Source organism: Catharus ustulatus, chromosome 1, assembly GCF_009819885.2.
Source record: "Catharus ustulatus isolate bCatUst1 chromosome 1, bCatUst1.pri.v2, whole genome shotgun sequence".
Lineage (NCBI taxonomy): Eukaryota > Metazoa > Chordata > Aves > Passeriformes > Turdidae > Catharus > Catharus ustulatus.
In genome coordinates, this window is record NC_046221.1 from 20,624,863 (window position 1) to 20,650,039 (window position 25,177).

Genomic DNA, 25,177 nt, shown 5'->3' on the forward strand with positions numbered 1-25,177 from the left:
ACCACTCTAGAAATGCCTTTCATTCATCCTTCTCTGTCCCTTCTGACCTCCCTTGTGGTAGCCATCTCCCCTGCTGTGCACTCTTCAGCTCAACCTGCTTGTTCATTTAGTTATTTTCCAGGAGAAATACTTGAAAAACATCATTATTTTCGGGAACTTTCTTCCACATTATCTATCTCAACTTATGAGTGACTATCAGTAAGGTTTTGAATAAGAATGAAATGGAGATATTGCTTTGTATTTCACTTGCAAAGATAGCTATAAATAGTGGTGTTTCTTGACAAAATCACCTAGATTACAGTCCTTGGCAGAGCTCTCATCAGCTCTAGTTCTTAGAATTTCTCTTTCAGCTATATGAGATCAGCTTAAATTTGAAATGTCAAATTTATTACAAGCTGCAATCTCCTCTGCTAAGCTGCCATGGGGTAACTGTTGGGCCTTTGGGCCTTTGAAAAGGATCCTCTCAAGGAGAGAGCTGTTAGTGTCTTGAAGGTGAGGAGAAAAGTAGGATGTACCTTTGCATGGGTTTTTTTCCTGCTTAGTATTTATAGTGGTATTAGAGTTGTAGTGGAGGAGCTATGTATGTGCTGCATCATTTTATGTCTTCCTGCATGCCTTGACCAGTGGCTACGTGGGCAAGAACAGCATAAATTGGCTCAGGTGTAGATTAAGCTGGCTTCTCCATGGCTTCTCCAAAGGTATGGATACCAAAATGATCTGAGAATGGGCAGTGAGTGGAATGAAATACTGTGAAGGGCAAGTTTGGAAAGCAAGATATAGAAATAAATAGAAGATAGGCAATATGGGTGTGCAAATCAGTCTGTGTTTGTATGATTATGTAGAATGCTATTTTATTTATAGCATTATGAGGTTTCATTTCAGTGCTAGCAGTGGAAAGGGTTTGATGGACTGGTGAGGGGCTTGGAACACAAACCCTGTGAGGAACAGCTGAGGGAGCTGGGGCTGTTTAGCCTAGAAAAAAGGAGACTCAGGGGTGACCTTGTCACTCTCTACAGCTCCCTGAAAGGTGACTGTGGTCAGGTGGGGTCTCTCTCCAGGCAGCACTGACAGAACGAGAGGACACAGTCTCAAACTGTGCCAGGGGAGATACAGGTTGGATATTAGGAAAAAGTTTTTCATGGAAAGAATGATAAAGTACTGGAATAGTCTGCCCAAGGAGGTGGTGCAGTCACATCCCTGGATGTGTTTAAGAAAAGACTGGATGTGGCACTTGGTGCCATGGTCTAGTGGAGATTTTAGGGCATGAGTTGGCTTGATGATCTTGAAGGTCTCTTCCAACCTAGTCATTCTGTGAATTCTGTGAATGTAGTCGACATCTATTGGCCCTTAGCAATTCAGTTACAGTTTTAAAAAGGGAAGAAATTAAAATGTTGAATTTTTTCCTCTTGCATCCTCTTCTCCTTCCTTAATAGATAAGAAAATAATTGTGTGTTAACCTCTAAAATTCTAATGTTGCATTTATGATCTCTGAAAAATGAACAATCTACTATGAAAAAGAAAGCTTTATTCAGTATATTCAATCTTTATTCAATCTGTTCATTGCTGCAATTTTGCCAAATACTTTGACAAAATTACAGCAATGCTATTTTAATGCCCTGAGATACCTAGAATACTCAAACATTGAAAGGTTTTATGTCTAGTGCCAGTGTAAAGACAGATGACAAACAAATTGAGAAGGGCTGGGGAAATGTCTGTAGTGAAGTGAGCTGCTTGCTGGAAGTGGTATTGCTCCTCAGATTTAGACTTGATGGTTACCACTAAGCAATATTTACCTGTTGCCGATTGTGGCCATCTTCTGGGTGCAGACTGTCATACAAAATAGGTTCTACAAGTTTTGGGGAATCTTTAGCCCAGTTTGTATATGACACAGCACTTCCATCAGCCCAAACAAAGTTAAGTTCACTGAGCATGTCATTAAAGCCAATCCAAAGATCATTGGAAGCATCCTTCAAATGGTAAGTGAGAAAAGCTAGGAAAAAAAGCCAACAGAGAAAATTAATGTGTAGTGTGATCAGTCGAAACATCAACTCATAAACAAAGATTTAATTATTTTTTTCAATATAGTCTTGTAAAAACAATTACAATTTCAATTACATTTGATCAGAAATTTACCTGAGTCCATTATTTCAAAGTTATGCCAAGCCCTTGCCCATAAGAAGTCTCAAAGAATCAAAGTATTTGGGAGCAATGAAGCAAGATGGAAAGAAACACAAAAAACCCTGTCTGACTTCCATGATATCTAATGAGTTCACTTATTTCAGTTGTCAGCATGAGCCACTTGACTGATGGAAATATGCGGGTATGCACAGCAGCAAATGGAAGCCAGGGAACATAGGCAAGGTGAAAATACGCCTTTCTCTGACATTCTACTAAACTAAGTTGCAGAATTTAGGCAGAGGTATAGAAGCATATCCCATTCTATTTATGGCAAAATCAGACCATACATTCTGCTTTTTTCTCTGTGCCTAAAACTACAAATGTCAGATCTGGATTTTTAATTTTATCCTAATCCATGCCTATAAATAATGTAAGACACTTTGCATGAAACATGAGGAAGCAATCCATTCAGTTCTAAAAACATTTCATGCCATGGCCATAAAAACAATGTTGAGTATACAAATTATAAAAAACATATATTTACATACTGACACTTGCTTTCTTTGCAGGAAATGTCCACTGCACACAGAGTAAAGACTCTCTATTACGTAAGGCGCTGTTGTGCTATACCTTGAACTTGTTCATTAGGTATGCTTGCCAAGTCTCCTCCAAGGTTCATGCAAACTCTTCTTCCAGTACTCCAGAAATCATAGCCAGAACCAAAAAATTTGTAACACTAGGGAAAAAATAAGTATACACTGTTAGAGTGACAGCACAAAGAATTTAGGTATGAGTTACACTAGTTTAAGTAAAAATCAGCCTAACTCAGACCCCAAAATATTTTTTCAAAGTTAACTTGGATCTGGAGCCAAGCCAAAACCATTTACAAATTTTAAATTTGCTCTCTGTCTTTCTGCAAGGGACTGAGAAAGTCACAACAAAGCTCAAATAGCTACTTACAAACCATGGTAGGAGTCTGATGAGAATCTAATGTTTTTACTAACTCAGAGATTTGAAGAAGCCATACACCACCTCAATTAAAAGCGGACTCTATAGGAAAAACCTAGCCCAGGTGTGGAATTGTTGGACCTTTCTGAAAAACCTTTTTGGCCTAGTGTCTATGGTCAGAGTACTCTTGTGTGTTTTCGGCCTTCTCCGTTGTATAGTTCTTTTATTAATGGAAGTATATGACTAATTTCTTAAAAAGTGTGTAACCATCACATTACCAACTCATATTCACCCTAACAGATTCTGATATCTATGGGTGTGCCTCATGTGCCTTCTCCATGTTTGCAGCTCGCCTTCTGCTCTGTTCCATGCCAGTAGCACAGTCAGAGGATTATCTTGCAAGGTGTGTGGAAAATGACAACTTTGATGACTGTAACCTGGCATGAGCTCACCTGGTGTTACATCCATGGGTGCCTTCATAACAGTACTGTATATATTAGGAAATAGAACCCTCACTTATTAAGCACATAAAGTTTGTCCCTTTTGGGAAGAGGTTACATTGAAGTCTGTTCAGAGAAAAATTCTTATTTCTGATTTGTTCCCTCTCAAATGACCGATTTTGTGCTATGCCTGGTGGTTTCAGATTAATTCACTTCTTCAATTTTTTGAAATATATATACAGTGTAACAGTTTTCCCAAAGTGCCTCAGGTGACTTCTTCTCAAGAAAACAATTAAAAATCTGTAAAGCCACCATTTTGCAGTAATTAGCCAGTAAGTTTGGTTTTTAATGCAACTGATAAAAGATCTCTGAGAGACGAAAGGCCTCTTGTATATTTTTAAGTACTTTCCCAAGCAATAATATCATTGTGCTTAGATGAAAGTATCATACCTGATTTTTAAACAAAATCCAATCTGCAGGACATCCTCCAGGAGCTGAAGGTGCTGCTGAAGGGAAGGTTGCATTTATAAAACTTCTGTGCCTCTCACAGATATAGCCATTGGGAAAACCACAGTTGACATCATTCCACAAGCCTGAAATCAATTGAAGTTTAGATACTTAGACACGGAATAAGATTGAAATTTGTGGGAAAGTGAACTGGTTACTGTGCTTTTAAGTTCAGAACCAATCTGCCTGGGAATGTGGGATAATCTGCATTAGCTCAACTCTACCTCCCATTATCACTGTACACAGGGGCACTTTGGTGCTGCTGTGACTGGAGGAAAAGTGAGATGGCCTCTCAGTGGAACCCTCCCAAACAGCTTTATTGAACTGAAAGATGCAAGTATAAAGTAATGTTTTATCACTGTGTGAGTGCAGAATGTGAAACTCCATATATTTTCTATGTTCTTGCTAGCTATTTTCTTCTTATTAAAAAATTCTCTTATTCAAAAATATATTATAAAATTATTATTTTAAAATTAAAATATTTTCTATTGCTAAGAAAAAATTAAAATAACTGTTATTGATTTATAAATATTTTTTAATTGCTGCTGATTCAAAGAGAATATTTTCTTTATGCAGTTGAAACAACAGTGATCAAATTGCAGCTGTGTTCCTTGTTAAAATTGTCTTTCCTCTTTAATGGATGATATTGCCCCTGAAGATACCTCAGGTATAATGATTCTTAATTATGCATATTTCTCAAAACTCCTGGGAAACAATGGGTGAAAACTGGCAAGACATTTTTAACACTAGAAGAGCAGTTTTAAAAACCAGAGCTTTTTAACTCACCATCTTTTTTATTTAAAACCACACAATTTTCTTGAGCTTGTGCAAAGTTGGGCTCACCCTGACCCCAAGCTGCATAGTGCACTGGGCTTCCACTCATCCAACTGAAAAACAGTAGTGGTTGCTGAGACAATGTCCGTGAAACAGTTGAGAAAAATCTTCCTTAACATACTAAAAATATTTTTTGAAAATTACGGCTGCATATCAAGTCAAAGACAAAAATACCTTTGTTTTTAACACATATTATCGACATATTCATAGCATACAAAATTCCGCTTGGAACTTTGTACAATGCAGTTAAACCAAGGGAGAGCACACATTTCAACATGCATTATCACTCTCTGAATCTGCATTTAACTCCTTTGCAGTGGCTCCTCCAGAAGGAACTCCAGCAGGACAATAATCCTACCACTGCTCTTTATGGATCTTAATGTAGTTTATTTACCTACCTGAACTGTCGATCAGCATTCTGGATTAATCCTATGAGATATGAGTTCAGTTTGCCATTTTTTAAGATCTAAACATAAAAATATATTTTCAGTTAGTGTTTTCTAATATTTGTTAGTCATCTAATACAAAAAAAAAAAAAGTGTAAATTTTGTGCTGTGGAAGCAAAGAAATTAATAGATATTCTTTAAATGCTTGTGCACAGTCAACTGAGATACCATACAACTTATAGTTTTGCTTTATTATTTTTATTGTTACATTCCCATTTGTGCCTGAATTACTGGTATGATCAAAGCTTTCAAAGTTCTGTTCTCAATTTTAAAAGGAAAAGTCAAAGCAGACTTGAGAAAAACACTTAATATAAAATTTTTGGTGCTTTTCTGGTTTTAAGCAGCTATGTAATTCTTGTGTCTCAAGCTGAGTTCTTCCCCTGTCTTCTCCACAATAAAAGCAAACATCTAATAGTGTGACTCAGAAAGGGGTGTGTGTGTGTGGCTACGCTGATATTAGCAAACCAAACAGGATTATGGCACTGGTTTGAGGTACCATCCATGCCCTTAAGTTGTCAGTATTTCCCTGTTGTGCTTCAGTCATGGTACAGGAAAACTAATCCATGAAGGATTGTTGGAATGATCAGTCTAACCTGGACCAGTCTAGGCCTTTTTTTGAAAAGCTGTTGTGGAGAGCAACCTGACCATGAGATGGGACCATCAAAGCTACAGTGGCAATTGCCTCACATCTCTGTGCATCTGCACTGTATTCTAGTATATGGTATTCAGGTAAGAGGCAACCACCCTGTCAGAAGGAGAGTTTTCTGAGAATACACCTACTCTGCCTGTTCATTGCCCTTCATGTATTTGCTCAGAACTCCATTCAGACTAGAACAGACAAAAATATACCCATCCTAGTAAACAGTAAATTCTTTTACATGTTTTTTTTCTAAAGTGAAGACTCATTTAATAGAATAAACACTTTTTATAGAATATTTAAATCTAATCCTAATAAAATTTTAGCAGTAGTAATATTTGGTAAAAGTGGCAATATTGTGCAACAAGCACCTTCTTCTGTACTTCACAAGCAGAGAATATGTACAAAGGGTGCATGTGAGCCATGTAGTGTACTACATAACAAAATTTCCCCTTACGTATTTCCACAAAAATTTTCTTTCACTATTATTTCCAATAGTAGCAAGATTTCCATGGTTGTTTTTGCAGAATGCTCTGGCTTTCTCCATAGAAGTCTTTTCTGGGCTGAAAAAATACTGTTTGTCTCCTTTTATAATCCAGTCATCTTCTGTGACTTCATATGCTGCAACACAGAAGAAAAATCTCTGCATCCTTCTCAGTTCTTACACAAAGCTGCTGGTGGTAGATCACACCACCCTTTAGGTAAGTGAAAATAAACAGAAGCTTACTGTTAGAAGGACCCAGAGGTTCTGGTTTCAAGGCTGTCCCTGTAATGAAATGGGATAAAAAATGGTGATATAAAATATTTCCTGAACATTGAGCCACTATAAGTGTTCAATCAGTGGAAAGCCTTTTAAAGTCTATTAACTTTTCACATTTCACATATTCAATGTAAAATATATTCATATAGTATCTTTGGTGCAAAGTGAAAAATTTATGTTCAGGGAATAAAAGATGCATTACAGGCCCACATCTCTGTCTTGGTAGATTTTTGATAAGTGCATCTTGAACTCTTTAATATTGCCTAAATTGGATGGCTGAAGTTAGTCTGAATGAACACTTGTTTCTGAAAGAACATTAAACAGAGAAAATACTCCAACATTGGAAGACTTTGAGCAATTCTTTATGGACATTGTCTTGTATTTGAACAAGAAATTCAAATACCAAAGTTTTGATTTTTGACTATATTTATAATTTATATTTAACATTTTCTTAATTTTAATTGGTTTGTGAAAATTTTTTTCTGTGTAGCTGCCTTGATAAGAATTACATTACCATTTTTTGAAAAATAATTTCAATAAAAAATTTCCACACCACAGGAAATGTGATATTGGAGCAATGTTTCTCTAAACAGGCAAGGCCAAGAGCCATAAAAAGGTAAAACAAATGTCACCTTTATGATCTCAAGGTTATATGAATGGGGCTTTAAGCAACCTCGTCAAAGGCTGGGGATTAGAACTAGATGATTGTTAAGGTCCATTCCAACTCAAACCATTCTGTGGCTCTGTTTTTTTCCCATAGGATTTTATTGCAATGTTTGTGTTGCTGTATGTGTATTTACATTTTATTAAGTATGTGAATATATGCTTGGGTTAGAAAAAAAAAATGCCAGCTTTTAAAAATAATCAATTTTATGATTGGTTACAAGCTTAAAAAGGAAATAGTTACAAGATTTAAAAGAAAATAACCTAATATATCTGCTTTGGAAATAGGAAGTATTCTGTCTGTTTCAGCATCTTTCTGCAAGCCATTATGCACTGCTGACTAATGGTGGCAATTTCTTCAGGCTATAATTTCTGCCACTCATATGCCACTAATAATTAACAGTAAACAGCTACTATTGACACTTTTGCTAATGATTTTTAGCTGTGGTGGTTATGCAGGTGGCAACTCACAAAGGAACTTACCAGGAAAAATATCTTCACAACATCTGATAGAGATCTATGACTATTACTTTATGAGAAGCTGAGACTCTGTGCCTTGGTGAGAAAATTGTTTTGAATAATTCAACAGCACAGAAATTATGTTTTTAAGAAAAGTAGCAATTGAAACTAGCATGAAGGAGTCCAGGGAGCCACCAAAGGAACATTGCTGTTGCTGTGGGAAGTAAAATATGTACCCAACACATAGCTATAATTGATTCCTCTCAAATTTCACTAAATATTTTTCCCAAACAGTAGCGGAAAAAAAACCAGAGAAGCAGAGAAGATTTTTCTACTTGTACAAAAGGAAGATGTGGACCTATCTTAAAGTATTAAGTATTTTGAAGCTTTCATTGCTATCTTTTTGTTACAACAGGCCTGTTGTTACAGGCTTGTCTTTATGTGTCCTCTTACAAAAAGGCTGATTCTATGATGCTGGTAGTGTTGTTTAATTTAGAGTAGGTAACTACCGTGTTGTTGTGTACCAACATCTCAGCAGAGGAGTAAAGTGTCACTTCACAAAAGATATGGAAATTTAAAACAATATTTTTCTTTTTTTTTCCCCTTTTTAAAATTCAAATTATAGTCCTCTCTTCTTCCCTCAGTCAAAACTTCTGTTTTGACAAAAACCTGCTTTTGTGCAGAGCAGTGAATATTGCAAGGTAAGCTCGAGATTGCTTTCATCATATTTTCTATTATTACACGATTACATAAAGAAGAGTAATTTTTGTAAAGCTTATCACAGAATATACTTTTTATAATGAAGCAAAAAAAGTTAATTGTTAACAACTGAAATATTGTATTCCAAAGGTATTTATATGTCTTGACTTACTTTTCTGTGTACAAAATTACTATGAAACCAATAAAACTTTCTACCAGTATGTAACTTGTAGAGCTTTGTGTTACGATAGAATGGATTCATCTTGAATTTCTTCCTAAGGTGAATTTAGAGTAAAATGTAACTTACCTTTCTTTATCTCACAAATCCAGTTATGACTGTATTCACAATGCTCCTTAATCCATGACGAGAAAAGGTCGTTGGTGATTGCTCCACAATCTTGAAATGCAGTATCATAAAGATCATTTCTTGCTTTATAATTCACCTACAGAGAAAACCCACCTGTGGTTTTTATTTTTATCTACAGGGAAAAAACTACTCTGTAAGGAATGAGAAGCAGAGCAAAAGTTTCCAACCACTCCTTTTCTTCCTCCTCCTCTGGCTCTGAAGCTGATGTGAGCTATTAAAGTAATTACAAACACTCTGCAAGAGGAAAGAAAGGCTCTGAGTTTATGCAGCATCTAACAGACTCCCACAACAACTGGAATCAAGTGAGGTTATAAATAAAAAACAGGAAAAAGGAACATGGCAGTTTATTACCAGAGACTAACAAAAATCAGGAGAGACCTTTCTCATATATTTGTGACTTGGATAATAATTTCTGTGGGTGAAAGTAGTAATTTTCTTATCTGTTTGATGATGGTATAACCTCAGAGTTTTTTGGCTGCTTTTTTTTTTTTTTTTCCCAATCTAGTATGAAGAATAATGATTCAGAGTTACCCAGTTGCAAAATAGACATTTTTGGAAAGTCTTATACACTTTCATACACATCAGTCATGGAAACATCTCCAACAGAAAAAGAGTTGGAACAGAAGGAAACGCATGGTGAAACACTCACCGGAGAACCATCACTCCAGAAAAGCCCACCGTCAGGATCCAAACACTGCAAACCGATCCAGAAAGGCTGGAATGATGGGGATTTCTTCCTACAGTGAGGGGAAAAAAGCGTATAGTGGAAGAGGATATATGTTGTTAACTCTTCTCCATTTTAAAAGTTATGTGGGACAATAACTCTGGAACTTATTGAACACTTCATATGCAGAAAATTTAAAAATAAAAAGTACTGTTGGTCAGCAAACTCCCATTGGCTAGTACATAAAGTTCACACTTTAAAATGTCCCACTTTGCAAATAGATGTGTTGAAAACAGAGCAAGTTGTTTTTCTCCATTAATGTTGTGATTATAGTTTTTTTTTTTCTCAGAAAGAAAATTTTCAGGGCTACTGGAAGTCAAAATTTGGTTTCAAAATTATTCACTAAAAATAGGGTCTGTGGAGAAGCATTCAACAAATTTTGTTGTTGGTTTTGTTTTTATCTGAATTGAAAATGTTTGTAGGTTATGACACATTTTAGGATCTCCAAAAATTTCTTTAAAAACATTACTCATATGAGACATTTTGTCAGTTGTTTTTCTTATTGCTATGTTGAAAACCAGATAGATTTTAAAACAATTATCTCAGGAGCAAAACAATATGATTATTTATTACTGCATCATGTGTTGTTTCACCAAAATATCAATTATTAGATTGTTCGCTGGCTTACCTTAATAAGTTTTCTATCACTGTTTGCTCTTCTTCATTTCTAATGGCAGCCAGGTCTCCTCCTATTTCTCTGCAGAAATCTCGAGCTTCAAACCATGTTTTCTTTTGGTCTCCCTCTCTCACAAACCCCTGTAGATGCAGGTAGAACTTTGTGTTTTCAGTGTGCCAAACATAAATCTGCTGGCCACCTTGCATAAGAAAAATAAGTAAACCTTCCTTTGCAATTATCCATTATAAAATGGATTAAAAATAAATTGGATAACCTTACTTATCACTTATAGAGTGAAAAGTGCAGTGATATTTGAATATTTATAGAATATTGAATAGTTATGTAAAAGCTTGCTACATTCTGTGACATTTAGTTTACCTATCTATTTGGTGGTCTCCTGTCTCCCAGGGAGGATTATGGCAAAAAACAATACTTACTCTGAAGCAGGAATTAGTGCTATTGCTTGTATCCCAACCCAAGGGACACTTGGAATCAGAAACGGTTTCTGAATCAACAGGAACAGTGACTTCTTCAGCTAATTTTTTGCAGAGAAATTTTGCCTTTACTTCACAGTTCTGAACATCCCATAGTCCAGCTGCATTTCCAGTCCTAAGGGCAACACAACCAGCTTCCTTCCCTTTGTGAGATTAAAAAGATGGTTGAAATATATTTTTAGGAGTCTCTTTTGACATTTTTTATGGCTCATGTAACTAATTTACAAAAGACTATTTAAAATATGATGTGTAGTGTCTGTTCAGAGGAGGAGCTTTGTGAAAAGAGCGAACGAGCAAGTCCTTCATTTTCCTTCCCTTTGAGTGCATAAACAACTCCTTGCCTGCCTCTTTCCTCTGCTACTTGTGGCAGGGCTTTGGTAGCCCATCACCAAGGCTGGAAGGGATTTCATCCTTTCTGCTCAATTTGATTTTGCTCTTGGAAACAATGAAGAGTCAGAAAATAAGTATTTTCATGGTGTCATAGAAAATCATAGATTAATTTAGGTTGGAAAAGATCTGTAAGACTGTATAGTCCAACCATTAACACAGCACTGCCAGGCCCACCACTAAACCAACGTATATTCACATCTTGTAAATACCTCCAGGGGTGGTGACTCAACCACTTCCCTGGGCAGCCCATTCCAAGGCTTGAGCATCCCTTCTGTGAAGAAACCTTTCCTGGTGTCCAATATAAATCTCTTCTGATGCACCTTGGGGCCATTTCTTCTTCCCCTATTCCTTGCTACTTGGAAGAAGAGACTGATCTCCACCTCATTAAAACCTCCTTTCAGGCAATTGTAGAGAGTGATAAGGTCACCCCTGAGTCTCGTCCAAGCCCCTCACCAGCCTTCTTCCTCCTCTGGACACGCTCAAGCATCTCAACGTCCTTCCTAAACTGAGGGGCCCAGAACTGGACACAGCATTCAGGATGTGGCCTCACCTTGAGTGAGTAGAGGGTAAGAATGACCTCCCTGTTCCTGCTGGCCATGCTATTCCTGATACAGGCCAAGAGCCATTGGCCTTCTTGCCCACCAGGGCACACTGCTGGCTCATGTTCTGTCAGCTGTTGACCAGCACCCCCAGGTCCCTTTCTGCCTGGACACTGTCCAGCCACAGCATCCCCAGCCTGTAACACTGCAGGGGGTTACTGTGGCCAAAATGCAGAACTTGGACTTATTAAACCTCATCCCATTGGACTCTGCCCATCCATCCAACCATTCTAAGTCTCTCTGCAGAGCCCTCCTACCTTCCAACAGATCAACACACGTTCCCAGCTTAGTGTCATCTGCAAATTTACTAATGAAGGATTCAATACCCTCATCCATGTCATCAGTGAAAATATTGAACAGAACAGGCCCCAGCACAGACCCCTGAGGGACACCACTGGTGACTGATCCCCAGCTGGATGCAGCACCATTCACCACCACTCTCTGGGCCCGGCCATCCAGCCAGTTCTTAACCCAGCACAGAGTGCTCCTGTCCAAGCCATGGGCTGCCGCTTTTCCAGGGAATGCTGAGGGAGACAGTGTCAAAGACCTTGCTGAAGTCCAGGTACATAACATCCACAGCCTTTCCTGCATCTACCAGGTGGGTCACTTGGTCATAAAAGGATATCAGGTTGGTCAAACATGACCCTCCCCTCCTAAACTCGTACTGGCTGGGTCTGATACCCTGGCCATCCTCTAAGTGCTGTGTGATGGCACTCACTATAAACTGTTCCATAACCTTACCAGGTACTGAGGTCAGGCTAACTGGCCTATAGTTACCAGGATCCTCCTTCCCACCTTTTTTATGAATGGGTGTCACATTGGCCAGCTTCCAGTCATCTGGAATCTCGCCAGTGTCCCAGGACTGCTGGTAAATGATGGAGAGAGGCTTTGCAAGCTCATCTGCCAGCTCCCTCATCACCCTGGGATGGATCCCAGAGATTTACTAACATCCTCCCACCTCAGATGGAAAAAACTTTGTTTATGAAAATGTATCTTGAAGTACTGTGTTTTGGCCTTGGTTCCCAGAAAGAAGGCCTTGTATCCCCTGGGACTTGGAGCTCTGGAATAAGTTTTGTCCTTCTGGATAGGGAAAAGTTAGGGAAAAGTATTGGGACTAGCTACTAATGCCATAATTAGGTACAAATATATGTGTAAAGGATACAGAGAATATGTAAAAAGAAAGAGGCAAAAGTCATTCAGCATCAGTGGCGTACCAGGCATTGCTGCATTCCAGTTTGTGTACAGAACACCTTCACCAGTCACCCACTTGAAAAGCCCTTGCTCTTCCATGTCTGAGAGACCAATCCAAAAATACTTCTCAGAGCTCAGACCAATGAGGCTGGTCAGGTAGGCTTGCTCATATCTGAAATGACAGGAGTCAAATGGGATTAACCCTAGCTTTCCTTCCATCTTCCACTCCTCAGCATCCAAACTTCACACAGCTAGAATGACTAGATTGTTCATCAAATCTCTAACAATTGGATCCCAGCTGCAATAGGGGGTGAAGCTGTGCTATACTGAAAAATTATTCCTTACAGAGCAGAAGGTGCTGTTGTCTGTTCTTTCAAAGTAAAGTACTAGAAAACATTGATGTGTAAATTACTTTTTGTAAGAAAAGCCATATTGTGTTTTTTCATTTTTTTTTTCTTCAGAAAAAGGATATAAAGGATATACGGGAATTCTTTTGGGTTTGATTTTTTGGCGGTTTTTTGTTGGGTTTTTTGTTGTTTGTTTTGGGGGTTTTGGGGTGGGTTTTTTTGTTTGTTTTTGTTTTTTTTTCCCAACTAGTTCTCAACTAGTTCTCTCTGTTTTTTAGTTCTCAACCAGTTTTTTAAATTCCAATATTATTGCATCAGATTATAATTTTTAAACTCTTTTCATACCTGTCTCTTATGCTTGTTAAATAACCACTGCTCCTTTCACAGGTTTTCTTTGCTTCTGAAAATGTTAGAGAGGTATGTCCAACAAGGTAGCAGTAAAAACCGTATCTTTCCCAACCCTGTCAAGAACACATGAAATAAACTTGCAATTGAAAACAACATATGTTCTAGTACTTGAATTTCAATGAATACACATAAACTAACGTACTTTTAATATAACCTGACATGATTATGTATAAATTTGAACTCCAGTATACTACTGGGAATTCAGCTTATCAAACATTCTGTGCAGAAAGAAGAGATTTAGTGCCTATGGGTCTCACTTTTTTGACAATAATGGATAATTTTTTACTGGTAAAAAATTTAGAGGGACACAGAAGGGAGAGTGCATTCAGAATCTGGTGAATAAGATTCATCTTTGGTCAGAACCAAAAGGAGTAATCTTTGTTATAGTAGAGATGCTGACTCAAGTTTCCTATGTTTTTGAGACTAAAGGAACAGTAAATAGACTAATTAATTTATTTAATACATCAGGTCACCTAAAAAGTCTGACTGGAGGTAACAGAGAAACAATTGAAGACCAAAATCCTCAAAATTACAACTGAATTCCAAGTCACTTTTCTCTTTTATGCCGTCTCTAGATTTGCTTGCTGTACCCAAGAAAGACAACTAGATTCTGTGTTCAGTATTTGACTGCTGCTTAACTCCATTGAGCACAATGAGTCTCAGCTCTGTTCCCCATATAGGCTTGTGGGAATGGTTCCTAAATATAGAATAGTAGTAAATAGGAAGTAAAAAAAAAAGGAAAAGAAGGAAAAAAGTGGTAGGATACAATAACTTGCTCAAAATAAATTCACTTATAAAAAGGATTTTATTGTTTTGATTTGACTTTGTTATTGAGATTTGTCATCATCTTGCATCATGTCACATAGTCCAGAAATTGTTACCAGTCCCTACTACATGTTCAATAACCTCAGATGGTTGCAGAACAATATAAATATGCAGACCACCACAGAATTGGCTTTAGCCCCTTTCACAGAAAGTTCTGAGAGGTAATAGGCCTGACTTCTTATTATTCCTTGTATGGGAACGTAGTAAAAATTATAACTCTGAATTTGTTGTGGAATTGTATTTGTTAGGGAAAAGAAAGGGAAAAAAAAAAAAAGATGGTTTCAATGTCAAGAGGAGCTTGTGAAATTTTGCTAACCAGATTCTTGGTTATGCTTTCTTCTTACCTTCAGGCAGGCAGGATCAGTCTTTGGTGTTCCAGAAACTCCTTGTAGTGGGTCTCTTCTGCAGATGTAGCCTAACTTTCTGTCGCAGGCGCTGTCTGCCCAGTATCCATCCTAGTTGCAGTTTGGGAAGAGGTGAAAAACAGCAAGACAGAACCTTTTTACTTTAGAAACATTATAATTCTTTTCAAAATACTGTTTCAATTTGAATAGCTGTGCTTTATAGTGGATTCCAAGTATTTGAGCTTGGAGGTGAGGTTATGTTAAGCTAAGTGGCACAGACAGACTGTTAAAGTTTGCTTGACACTCACAATCAGATATGAACACTTACTACTAGTTATATCGAATTTAATTTTAAATTTAATTTAGAACAACCATATGTCTGAATGAATAAAGGTAACATTCTTTGATTCTCTGCAACTTAGCAACTCTGCTAAGTTGCATTAGAAATCTCCCTAGAAATATAACCAAAACTCAAATAGTGCAGTGCTACACTGTATGATTCATGTGGAGTGATTCACCTTTCCTGCCATAATGACACAATCTTCTTGGCCAGTGACTTCATGGGTTGGTTCTCCAGGCAGCCACTTGGTATATGTCACAGGAGTCCCATCACTCCACTCAAAGTACATTGGAATTTTGAGGTCATTCAGGCCAATCCACAGCTCATCCTCAGCTCCTAAGGACAGAAATTCATCTGTGTTATTGCCCAAGTTGAAACAGTCCATAGGAGCAAGATATTGTGGAGATCAGCTGAAATTGCAATGTTGCAGTGTAAATTCATCTGTATTAAAAGACAGAGGAGTTTATTTTAAATTCTTCTTTCAAGAAGTTAAAAATGAGATACCAACAGGAAATCAGATTCATCAGCTTTATCAGTAAAGTACATTACTGTATCTACAACTACAAGGTGTCTGATGCCCATAATCTACTCAAATGCTGCAGTGAGTAGAGCTGTTATTTCCTTCAAGTGATTTCGTGCAATGAAAAGCAAAAATCAAAATGAAAAAGAACTAAAATAAAAATGAAAAGATCATAATGACTCCTCTTGTGGATTTTTGGCTTTTGAGTTTTTCTAACCTATATATCTGCAGCCTTCCCTATAAACTTTCATTAAAAACAAGCGAGAATTATTTCATTTAAATCCTGCAAGATTTCTAATAGTACAGTTCTGCATTTACCATACACTGTGCTGTAGAAATACTCACTGTAGCCAAGCTGAGACAGTATGAAGCCATGCTCCTCAGGGTTATGGATACTGGCCAGGTTGCCACTGCTCTCATTGCAGGAAATCAGAGCTTCTCTCCATTCTTTGGGGTCTCTATGAACCATGAAACAGTGACCTCCATAGGGCAGCCATCCTTCTGGGCATTTAACAGGCTCTACATCCCCTCAAAATCAATAGATATTTCAAGTTTTTAAATGGTGAAAACTGAAGTCTAGAATAACTGCAATTACAGTAATTTCATGATTATAAGCTGCACCTGATTATAAGCCGCACGTCCGGGTGTCAGCAAATGTCTTGGGTTACAATACAGAGTGTGATAAAAAGTATCTATTCTATCACCATCTGTTGAGGGTGGGGGCAGTGATCCTTATCTCTGTGGGAGATATTCTGCTAATGGGTCATCCACTGAAACCAGGTGGGACATTGTTCTTTACCTTTTCACAACCCATCCTTCCTCCAGCGAGTCAATTTCTGCTAATGGCCCATTGAGTCTCACTATGTGACTGATAAAATTACTGCATCCCATTGGAAGTTGCTCCAGCCAGGGGGAAGAGCCCAACATTTCTTACCAAGATAAAAATAGAGGTTTTGGGATACTAAGGTAGCCCCTTTCTCCACTGGACTCCAGAGGAAAACCGGATTTCTCCACATCACCACTGGACCTCCGGAGGGAAACTGCACCTTCTACAGGAGCACTGCTTCAACTGAATCACATCTGTCACTGTAGGAGGATGCAGCCACCATTTAATGGGACTGCTACCAACACCCTGCCTGACGGGGTGTCAGGTTGTACTCTGACTTTGTCAGGGTTTGGAGTTTGTTTCTTTGCAGTACTGTATTTCTAGTAAAGAATTGTTATTCCTAATTCCCATATCTTTGCCTGAAAGCCCCTTGATTTCCAAATTATAATAATTTGGAGGGAGGGGGTTTACATTCTCCATTTCAAAGAGAGGCTCCTGCCTTTCTCAGCAGACACCTGTCCTCCAAACTAAAACAGCAACTTTTCATTCTTTGTCCATATATAAGCCGCACCTGATTATAAGCTGCACTTCCGGATTCAGACCAAAATTTTAGTCAAAATGGTGTGGTTTATAATAATGAAATTACTGTACATTAAAAATCAGCTAATTCATGAATTACAATGAACAGGAAGTGGTAACAAATAAGCAGTACTTAATTCCTCACACATATATTTTAGTCTGTATGTTATTGCTCATGGTACTTTTAGAGAAAGCACGATGCATTTAAACAAAAGAGGGAAAAAATGGAGCCAGTTATTACTGGTCTTCACTCGTGTGAAGTATTCACTGGCCAGAGGAATATTTTGGAATTTCTTATGTAGCATTTTCACACAATACACCCCACCCAATTACATTTTTTGTATTTCATAAAGGAAAGGCATTATTACTGCAGCACAAGTAATTCTCTGCACACATGGCTTTACATGCCAACTCTCATTAAATAAACCAGAGATTATAGTAGAAAAGTTGTCCAAAGGAAGTTGCTCTTTTTTGCCATCTTTCTAGGCTACTGGCCACCCCATCAAGAATTTGCTCTGAGCCTATTGATGCCATTTTTCCAAGCCTTCTGTGACAAACCTCAGTGTTTCCATTAGAATGCACTGCAGGAAGGGTGAAGCATCTCTAATTTTATTTTCATGTTCCAGACCATGATACTTTCCTGAAACTGTATGGCTTAACCCAGTGCCTCTGGAATTGGGACAAATAACATAAAGTAAAAAATGCTTTTGTGATTACTAGGTCCAGGAGCATTTTCAGTATTTAAATATATTTTGCTAAAGAAATAACAATATATTTTGTTCTGTACCAGTCATCATTGCAGAAAAACAAATTTCAATGCTTACTTTTTCTTTCTATTTTAAATAACCGTGAAATTTAACTTTAGTGACACAGCCTTTATCAAAAGGTTTTTTATTTGCTTGACATACCTGATGGAAGAATTGAAGGATCCTTTGTGAATTTTTCCTTTTTACAGATATAGCCAAGTTTCAGCTCACATGGCTGGTTTTCCCATTTAGCATCTCTTCTGGGGTTTAGTACTGCACAGAGTTTTTCAGACTCAGGTTCAGGGCTTCCTTCATGGGATAAAAAGCAAATTATTTTTATGTAGCAGCTAAAAGAGCAATTTACTTGTGTCAATTATGGGCTCATGATTTCACTCCTACCAGAGATGAAGATTTTTCTACCAGAGAAAAGGAAAGGTAGTGTAGAAGTACCCATCAAAATTTTTCTTTCAATGCTTGTTGCATAATTCACACTATCTGCCACATTTGATTACAGCATAGTGGCCCTTTCTGCATGCCCCTCTGGAATTTGAATGCAGATTTGTTCTTTGCTGCAAGGAACATTCCCTCATCATTTATTGTATCTCCTTTGCTGCCTCTTCCACCAACACGCCTGGAGTTTCTCCACAGGACCGCTATCCCTGGAGAATGGTCAGTGTTTTCTTCTCAGAGAGGCCCACAGTGTGATAAATTACTTTTTAGAATTACTTTTTCAGCAGTGTGTAGCTTAACTCATGATCATAGCCATTGTGTGGGGATACAGGAGCTGAGATACAGGATACTGAGAGCCAACCTCTCAGCCCTGCAAAGCTTGAGGAATTTGATCAGTTCAACAGAAGGTAGAAAATCTTCCACTAGACTCAACAACTCTGTGCTTTCTCTTCATCTTCTGTGCCAGGTAAAAGCAGGTGGCACCTCTGAGACTTGGGAAGGCCAAAAGTTGGACTATGCTTGAGTTTATTCAGAATTTGCTGCAACTGACTGTTGCCATGGCAATAATTGACTTTCAAAGATAACCTGTCAATGCCATGAACTCCTGAATGAGAGGACAAGGGTAAAAAAGCATAAGAAGTGAAGAGGAAGGTTTTGCAAGAGCAAAACTCGCTGGCAGCAGAGTCCTTGCGGGATGCAGGGTCTGATAACCCTGTGGAAGTTGTAGAGACACAGAGGATTTCACTGACTTGAAGGCATTCCCAGTATGATACAGCTCAACCAGTGCTTTTTGCTTTATCTGCCTCTGAGAGGAGATGACGTGATTTAGGTTTTCTGCTTGAAATTCCATGAGTCACATCTAGTGAAGAAAAGCACAATTCTCCCACTATAATTACAAAAATTGTTTAAGATTACTACCTGGTGCCCAGTTAAAGTATCTGAAGGGAAAGCCACCACTCCACTGCCAGCCACTGTTGAGATTCAGACTGTTAAGCCCAATCCAGAGAGAGGATCTCTTGCTGTCAATCAAATCTAGGTAACAAAAGAATTGAATTATAATGAGATTTGCAAGGAAAACTTCTGATTTTCCAAAGTTTAGAAGAAGACAGTAAAAGTCTTCCTAGTCATTTGTAAGTTCAATACAGAATTCATGTTTACTGGTAATAAATTCAGAGATTTTTTTCTGTAGATAAAGGGTAGAGAATTGAAAAAGTTTATTTTACACATTAGTTTATCTGAACTTAATGCTATTCTACAGTTATATGTAGACAACAAGCTTTGAAAATTGAAAGATTGAATATTATTAATATTATTATAAGTTTAATTGCTTGTGGTGCAATTATATAGAACCTTCGTTCTACAGTGTGCATAAATAAAGTCTGTATAAAATTTGTATCATATTTCAAAATAACTATTTCGTTAGATATACATGAAGAATACTGATTTATTAACACAAAATATAATCATATAACATGTAATATCATGCAATTGTTGCATAATGGATGTCTCCTAAAATGTTTCTTCTTTTAAGTCCCCTTTCCAGGATCTTTCTGGTGTTTTCTGAGCTTGAGCTAACTTTTGCTTAATTAGCTGGAAATCCTTTTCTTGATAAAATAATAATAATATAAATAATTTCAAATGGTAATTCCTCAATTTACTAAAATCCCACATATAAAAAGTCTAATTTACTGCAATTTTGTTTTAGTATAGACACCATTTTCTTATATCAGCTATTCACTGTAATGTGATTAAACCACTGAAACATTTTTAATCAGTCAAAAAAACCTTTCAAAAGAGTTTTTACTGAATCTTGCTTACTAGTTCACCTCTTAGATATATTTGTTCATGTATCTCTGTGACACTTATCAATTCTGCATTCTGTTGCTGACAACTCTTCCTTGCTTGATGCCATGTGAGAGCTGACTGGTGGTTTATCTGGTAGTAGGTTCCTGTCAAGGGATCTGTACTCCAAAATCTGTCAATGTCTGTGTGAGAGAAAAGAAATTTAATACCTGAGTTTGTAATAAACATTTTACAGAAAGTGTTATAGGAAACTTTAGGAGCAAGCTTACTTGTGAAATAACATTTTGGATCAGTTAAAGCTCAGACCCACAAGTTATCTTGATCTTTGTTAAGAAAAGAAGGTGTGTCATTGACATTATCAGTAATGAGCCTTTCATCCTTTATTTGCACTTTTCCCTTCCAAATTTACAATCTCCAGGAGAAAAAAAACGTCTGTAAAGAGGCCAATAAATCAAAATTGTATCTTGGTCATTGTCTACCCTGAGAACCTGTTCAGGAGCTCATAGGCTATGCCCAAGTTTATTCTTGGCTGGAACACCACTGAAACACAAATATTGGCAGTAATGAAACCTTTCTTGTGAAATTAGGCCATCACTAATCAAATTTACATGCTATAGCCTTGGGGAAGAGCAGCTGGAAAGCTGTCCAGTGGAAATGGGCTTGGGGGTGCTGGCTGATAACCAGCCTAACACGAGACAGCAAATGCCCAGGTGGCCAAGAAGGCCAATGACATCCTGGCCTGTATCAGCAATAGTGTGGGTAGCATGACCAGGGCAGAGATTGTCCCTCTGTACTGTGCACTGGTGACACCTCAAACACTCATCTCAGTCTTGAGCCTGACTGCAGTAAAGACCTTGAGGTGCTGGAGCACATCCAGAGCGAAGCTGCAGGAGCAGCTGAGGGAATTGAGGTTGTTCTTGCGGTCTGCATGTGTTTTAGATTACTGGAATGTTGAAATTGTCCTCTGAGAGCTCACTGTTAGCAAAACTTTACCTAGAATAAACTGTGATTGCAACTTGCCATAAATTTCTCTTTTGTTGAGGAAAAAAAATTAAATTTCTTGAATGGTTTCTAGAAGAAAACTTTTCTATTTCTTATTGTGTTTCTTATTGCTGATTTGGAGATTTTTAACATTCTTTTTTAACTGTAGACTCGAGTATTAGTGATAATGGCCCAAAAATTTTATGATGCCAAATACTTCATATTTTCTAGTTTATATAATGACGATATCATGGGATTTTTGAAGTTACTGCTTGCAATATTGCACCAGAGAATAATTTTCACCAAATCAGTCAGACTGAGGGTGATTGGTGGTGCCTGAGAGTGAGTTGAACTTGGTTTACCTCTGCAATGCTCCTATCAAAATGACAAATTGTGATTCTGATTCTGTGGTATTCCACTGAAAACTTAGGTTTGAGGCAGCATTTTTAATATCTTCATGAACATGTATTTTGGTGTTCTTGATCCTGCACTCCCATGCTTTTACCTGTTATGATAGCATTATTTTGTAATATATTCCAAAGCATTAAAAGGGAAATGCTGATGACACTAACATTTCAGTAAAACCCTTGAGCCAATCCTTTAATTTTACACCTTTCAAAAAACAAACTACATCCTCCCATGAACTGTAGATCAATCTTGTTATACAGAACAGGGCTTAGCTTGGGTAGAAGAGGTTAGACTACTGCTATCACAAATATCAGTATTAGAATGTGAATAGCATCTCAATTTTCAGGTGATTCTATGCTGAAGGGAGTCACATTGAAGGCACTCTTATTTTCCTGAGTCTTAACAAAGAGATGGACACACCCAGACAACTTTCAGCCTGCCTGTAGGCTATTAGCAAACAGATTTGTTACTTCTGTCAGGAATGCTGTTGCATGAAACAGACATTTTTGAGTAAAATTTAGGTCACTGCAAGGTTTTTCCCTTCTGCATTATTAACAGCATCTCAGTATTGATATATTTACAGAGCAGTGCTGTGTTACCGGGTCTATGACAGCATGTGGGACTTACTGGCAGCTGGACAGAGCCCATACAAATGGTCCTGGTCGAAGTTGGGCGTTGTTGCACACCAGAACAATCCATCTGACCTGCCAGCAGCTGTGCACTCAGCGTGCCATCTTCCACTCAACAAGAAGGGGAAGGCACACGGAGCTCCATTGGAATTTCCTAACAGTGTAAACAGGTCTGAGGGGACAAAAGAGAAGTTTTAATATAGCTATGTGAATATATGTCTGTACTCTCCATAAGACTGGAGAAAGAATTACAAGTGTTACACCAGTGTAGCTGGGGAGCTGCTGTCACCAACAACGACCTTCATGGAAGTTCTTGGTAAGTCTCGCAATTTGTGCTTTGCTTCTGGGGTACATCATCAGCTGTACCAGCTAGAAATTGAGCAGTGTCATGCTGTAGACAACTGTGAAAGAGCTGCAGTGATTTTTATTTCATGTATTTTAGTATAATTTTCCAAAAATAGTGCTATCTTTTTATCACGTGACTTAACTTCCACTTCATGTGGCTTAATGTTGTGGGATTTTTGGCATCTGAAATCTCATTCAGCACCTGAAGGTATTATGCATGGAGTGATTTCCTTGCATTAAATATTGATGTATTAAACTTAGAGATTTTTCCTCTCATCCAATAATCCTAACACAATCTCAGTAGTAATAGTATGCAGTTAAATAAAGTGCTTTGATTACAAAGTCACAGAATCACAGAATGGTTGAGGTTGGAAGGGATCACAGTGGTCATCTGGTCCAACCTCCCTGCTCAAGCATGGCCATCCCAGAGCACATGGTACAGGATTGTGTCCAGATGGCTCTTGGATATCTCCAGGGAGGGAAACTCCACAACATCTCTGGACAACCTGTTCCAGTGCTTGGTAAAAGTTCTTCCTCTTATTCAAGTGGAATTCAACTTCCTGTGCTTTTGTTTCTGCCCACTATGTTATTGCTAGGCACGACTGAGAAGAGTGATTAACACTAACAATTAAAAATAACCTTCATCCACATTTGCTTCAAAAGTAAAGAACAAAAAATATGTGCATTTTTTGCACATACTGCATTCTGTCTGAACATAAGCAGCTGTTTTTCTCCAGGATGGAGGGATACATGCCTCAATATATGAATTAAGCATTCTCTAGTCCACCATTACCTCAGGGGGAACAGCTGGCATTAAGCTAAGGGGGGAAGAAATCGAAAGACCCTGTCTGATGGCAAACAAGTAGATTCAATAAACCACCAAAAATAAACTTTATACTTTACCTTCATGGTTTTGAGAACACAAATTATCCATGGTTCCATAGATCTTCCATTTATCCATTGCCTCTGATCCTGCTTTGAGCACAATATTTTCCTTTTTTTTGCCAGCACTGAGAAATAAATCTTCCCCTTGGATTGCCAAGGCTGCATTTCTGCATTCCCATTTCTGGAATTCACTTTTCTTGTTGCATGGGTACAGAGAAACTTTAGCCCTGTTTCTCTTGTGGGGCACTCCCAAGCATTGTGCAAATGCCATGTTCATTAACTGATGATCAGAGACCCACCTGAATTTTTGCAAGTCACTGTTTTTCTTGCAAGAGGCTGTTGTGACTGCCTCAGTACTCTGAGCAATTAAACAGAACTTAGTATCCTCATTGAATATTAAGAATATTTCCTCGTCTGTAAAATAAAACATTCAGAATAAGTGGTCAGGGTGAGCAGACGGTAAGGGGAGCTTGTGAGGAGAAATATGTGATCTTTACTCTATGCTGATCTGACTCATGTCAGGAGACTGCAAATTTTTACAAGGATCAAAAGGTATTTTCAAGACGCATTTCAATCAGGGGAAGAAAAGTAAGCACAGGTCAGTAAATACATGGGAACACAATACAGAAGAATAGGAACACACAAACTACATTAAGACAGCTTCAAAAATGTGATCATAATAATGGAATTTTATCTTCTTTTGAAATGCGCATTTCATTCAGGATTTCCAATAGAGATCTTTACTGAAGGTTTGGAAGTTGGCCATCACTTTCATGCATTATAGATTTAGCTCCTGTTTCATACATCTCCATGGGGTCACATTTGTGCTTAATACAGTTAGTGAGTGAGCCTTCTGTGACTCTTGCTCCTTCTGGAATTTACAGGTTGTGTTATGGTTTGGGAATTTTTTTGGAATTAAAAACCATGTAATGGTGACCTGTTGCCTTGCCTTGATCCAGTATCCATTCCGTAGCACATCTATCATAAGAAGCCAAGATAATTCACACAATAAATCACAAACATTGTTACCAGAACAAAGACTGAAGAGCATATAGGTACTCTAGGTGTGGGCCTGCATGCCTGTGCATTGTGAGTGCCACAGTGCATTGTGAGTGCCACACAAAGGGTTATTCCTGATGCAGTAATCCACTGAGATAAGTAAGCCCTGCTGGGAAGGGCTGTCCAGAACTGCAGCTGTGCTGTGACACACAAAGCAAGTGCCCCTGGGCAAACAGCTGTATGCTCTTAAAAATGTCAGGTAGCATGCAGCTCTCACTGGCTTTGAGTCATGAGGGGTTGAAATTTGGACTAGAAGGGATATTATAGGGGCTGTAGAACAGGAGGGCAAGGTTTTGCCCTTCAGCCCTCTGTGCCTCAAATTCATACCTGGAAATAGAGATGCAGCATCACTGCCATATCCATCTGAGAGAATAACTCACAAGAGGCAGTGAGATACCCCTCCACACACTAAAGTAAAGTTTTAGGACAAATATAGGATGTTAGGGTAAGCCAATTTTGGGTATTGAACAGAGGAGGAAGTCTCTGGGATATTCTGGGAGCATATGACAGAAAGAATAGTTCTTGAGCTCTTCCAGAAGGTTCCTGTATTATTTTGACCAGCTCAGTAATATATAGGAGTTTCACTTCTGCAAATCTAAATTTGAAGCTGAAATGTAGTTTCTTCTTTCCTTGTCCATTTAGGAAAAAAGTTTTAAATATTATAAAGTCTTTTATTTCTTACTGCTCAGTAAATAAGTGTTTACTTAGTGTAGTCCCCTAAGCACCAACCATTGCCCCTCAAAGAAACATTGGGTCTAATACTAGAGTTCCTGCTAGAAGCTGTGAAGTT

The 25,177-nt window shown here is 38.0% G+C and overlaps 1 protein-coding gene across 2 annotated transcripts in view; it reads right to left on the reverse strand.

Annotated features, from left to right (window-relative positions):
* LOC117003313 (macrophage mannose receptor 1-like) overlaps positions 1 to 25,177 on the reverse strand; it is a 35,728-nt gene that overhangs the window by 9,569 nt on the left and 982 nt on the right. Inside the window, exons 2-22 of one of the 2 annotated variants that reach the window (XM_033073288.1) lie at positions 23,347 to 23,742; positions 22,097 to 22,270; positions 20,104 to 20,262; positions 19,196 to 19,309; positions 17,990 to 18,136; positions 16,022 to 16,195; positions 15,335 to 15,492; positions 14,817 to 14,927; positions 13,585 to 13,700; positions 12,916 to 13,064; positions 10,656 to 10,855; positions 10,231 to 10,358; positions 9,528 to 9,615; positions 8,819 to 8,954; positions 6,658 to 6,696; positions 6,388 to 6,551; positions 5,246 to 5,313; positions 4,800 to 4,900; positions 3,957 to 4,099; positions 2,749 to 2,854; positions 1,794 to 1,990 (exon numbers count right to left, since the gene is read on the reverse strand). In XM_033073288.1, the coding sequence (XP_032929179.1) occupies positions 1,794 to 1,990; positions 2,749 to 2,854; positions 3,957 to 4,099; positions 4,800 to 4,900; positions 5,246 to 5,313; positions 6,388 to 6,551; positions 6,658 to 6,696; positions 8,819 to 8,954; positions 9,528 to 9,615; positions 10,231 to 10,358; positions 10,656 to 10,855; positions 12,916 to 13,064; positions 13,585 to 13,700; positions 14,817 to 14,927; positions 15,335 to 15,492; positions 16,022 to 16,195; positions 17,990 to 18,136; positions 19,196 to 19,309; positions 20,104 to 20,262; positions 22,097 to 22,270; positions 23,347 to 23,742 (3,068 nt within the window). Of the gene's footprint in view, positions 1 to 1,793; positions 1,991 to 2,748; positions 2,855 to 3,956; positions 4,100 to 4,799; positions 4,901 to 5,245; positions 5,314 to 6,387; positions 6,552 to 6,657; positions 6,697 to 8,818; positions 8,955 to 9,527; positions 9,616 to 10,230; positions 10,359 to 10,655; positions 10,856 to 12,915; positions 13,065 to 13,584; positions 13,701 to 14,816; positions 14,928 to 15,334; positions 15,493 to 16,021; positions 16,205 to 17,989; positions 18,137 to 19,195; positions 19,310 to 20,103; positions 20,263 to 22,096; positions 22,271 to 23,346; positions 23,743 to 25,177 lie in introns of both variants that reach the window. The other variant, XM_033073214.1, reaches the window with a different exon arrangement.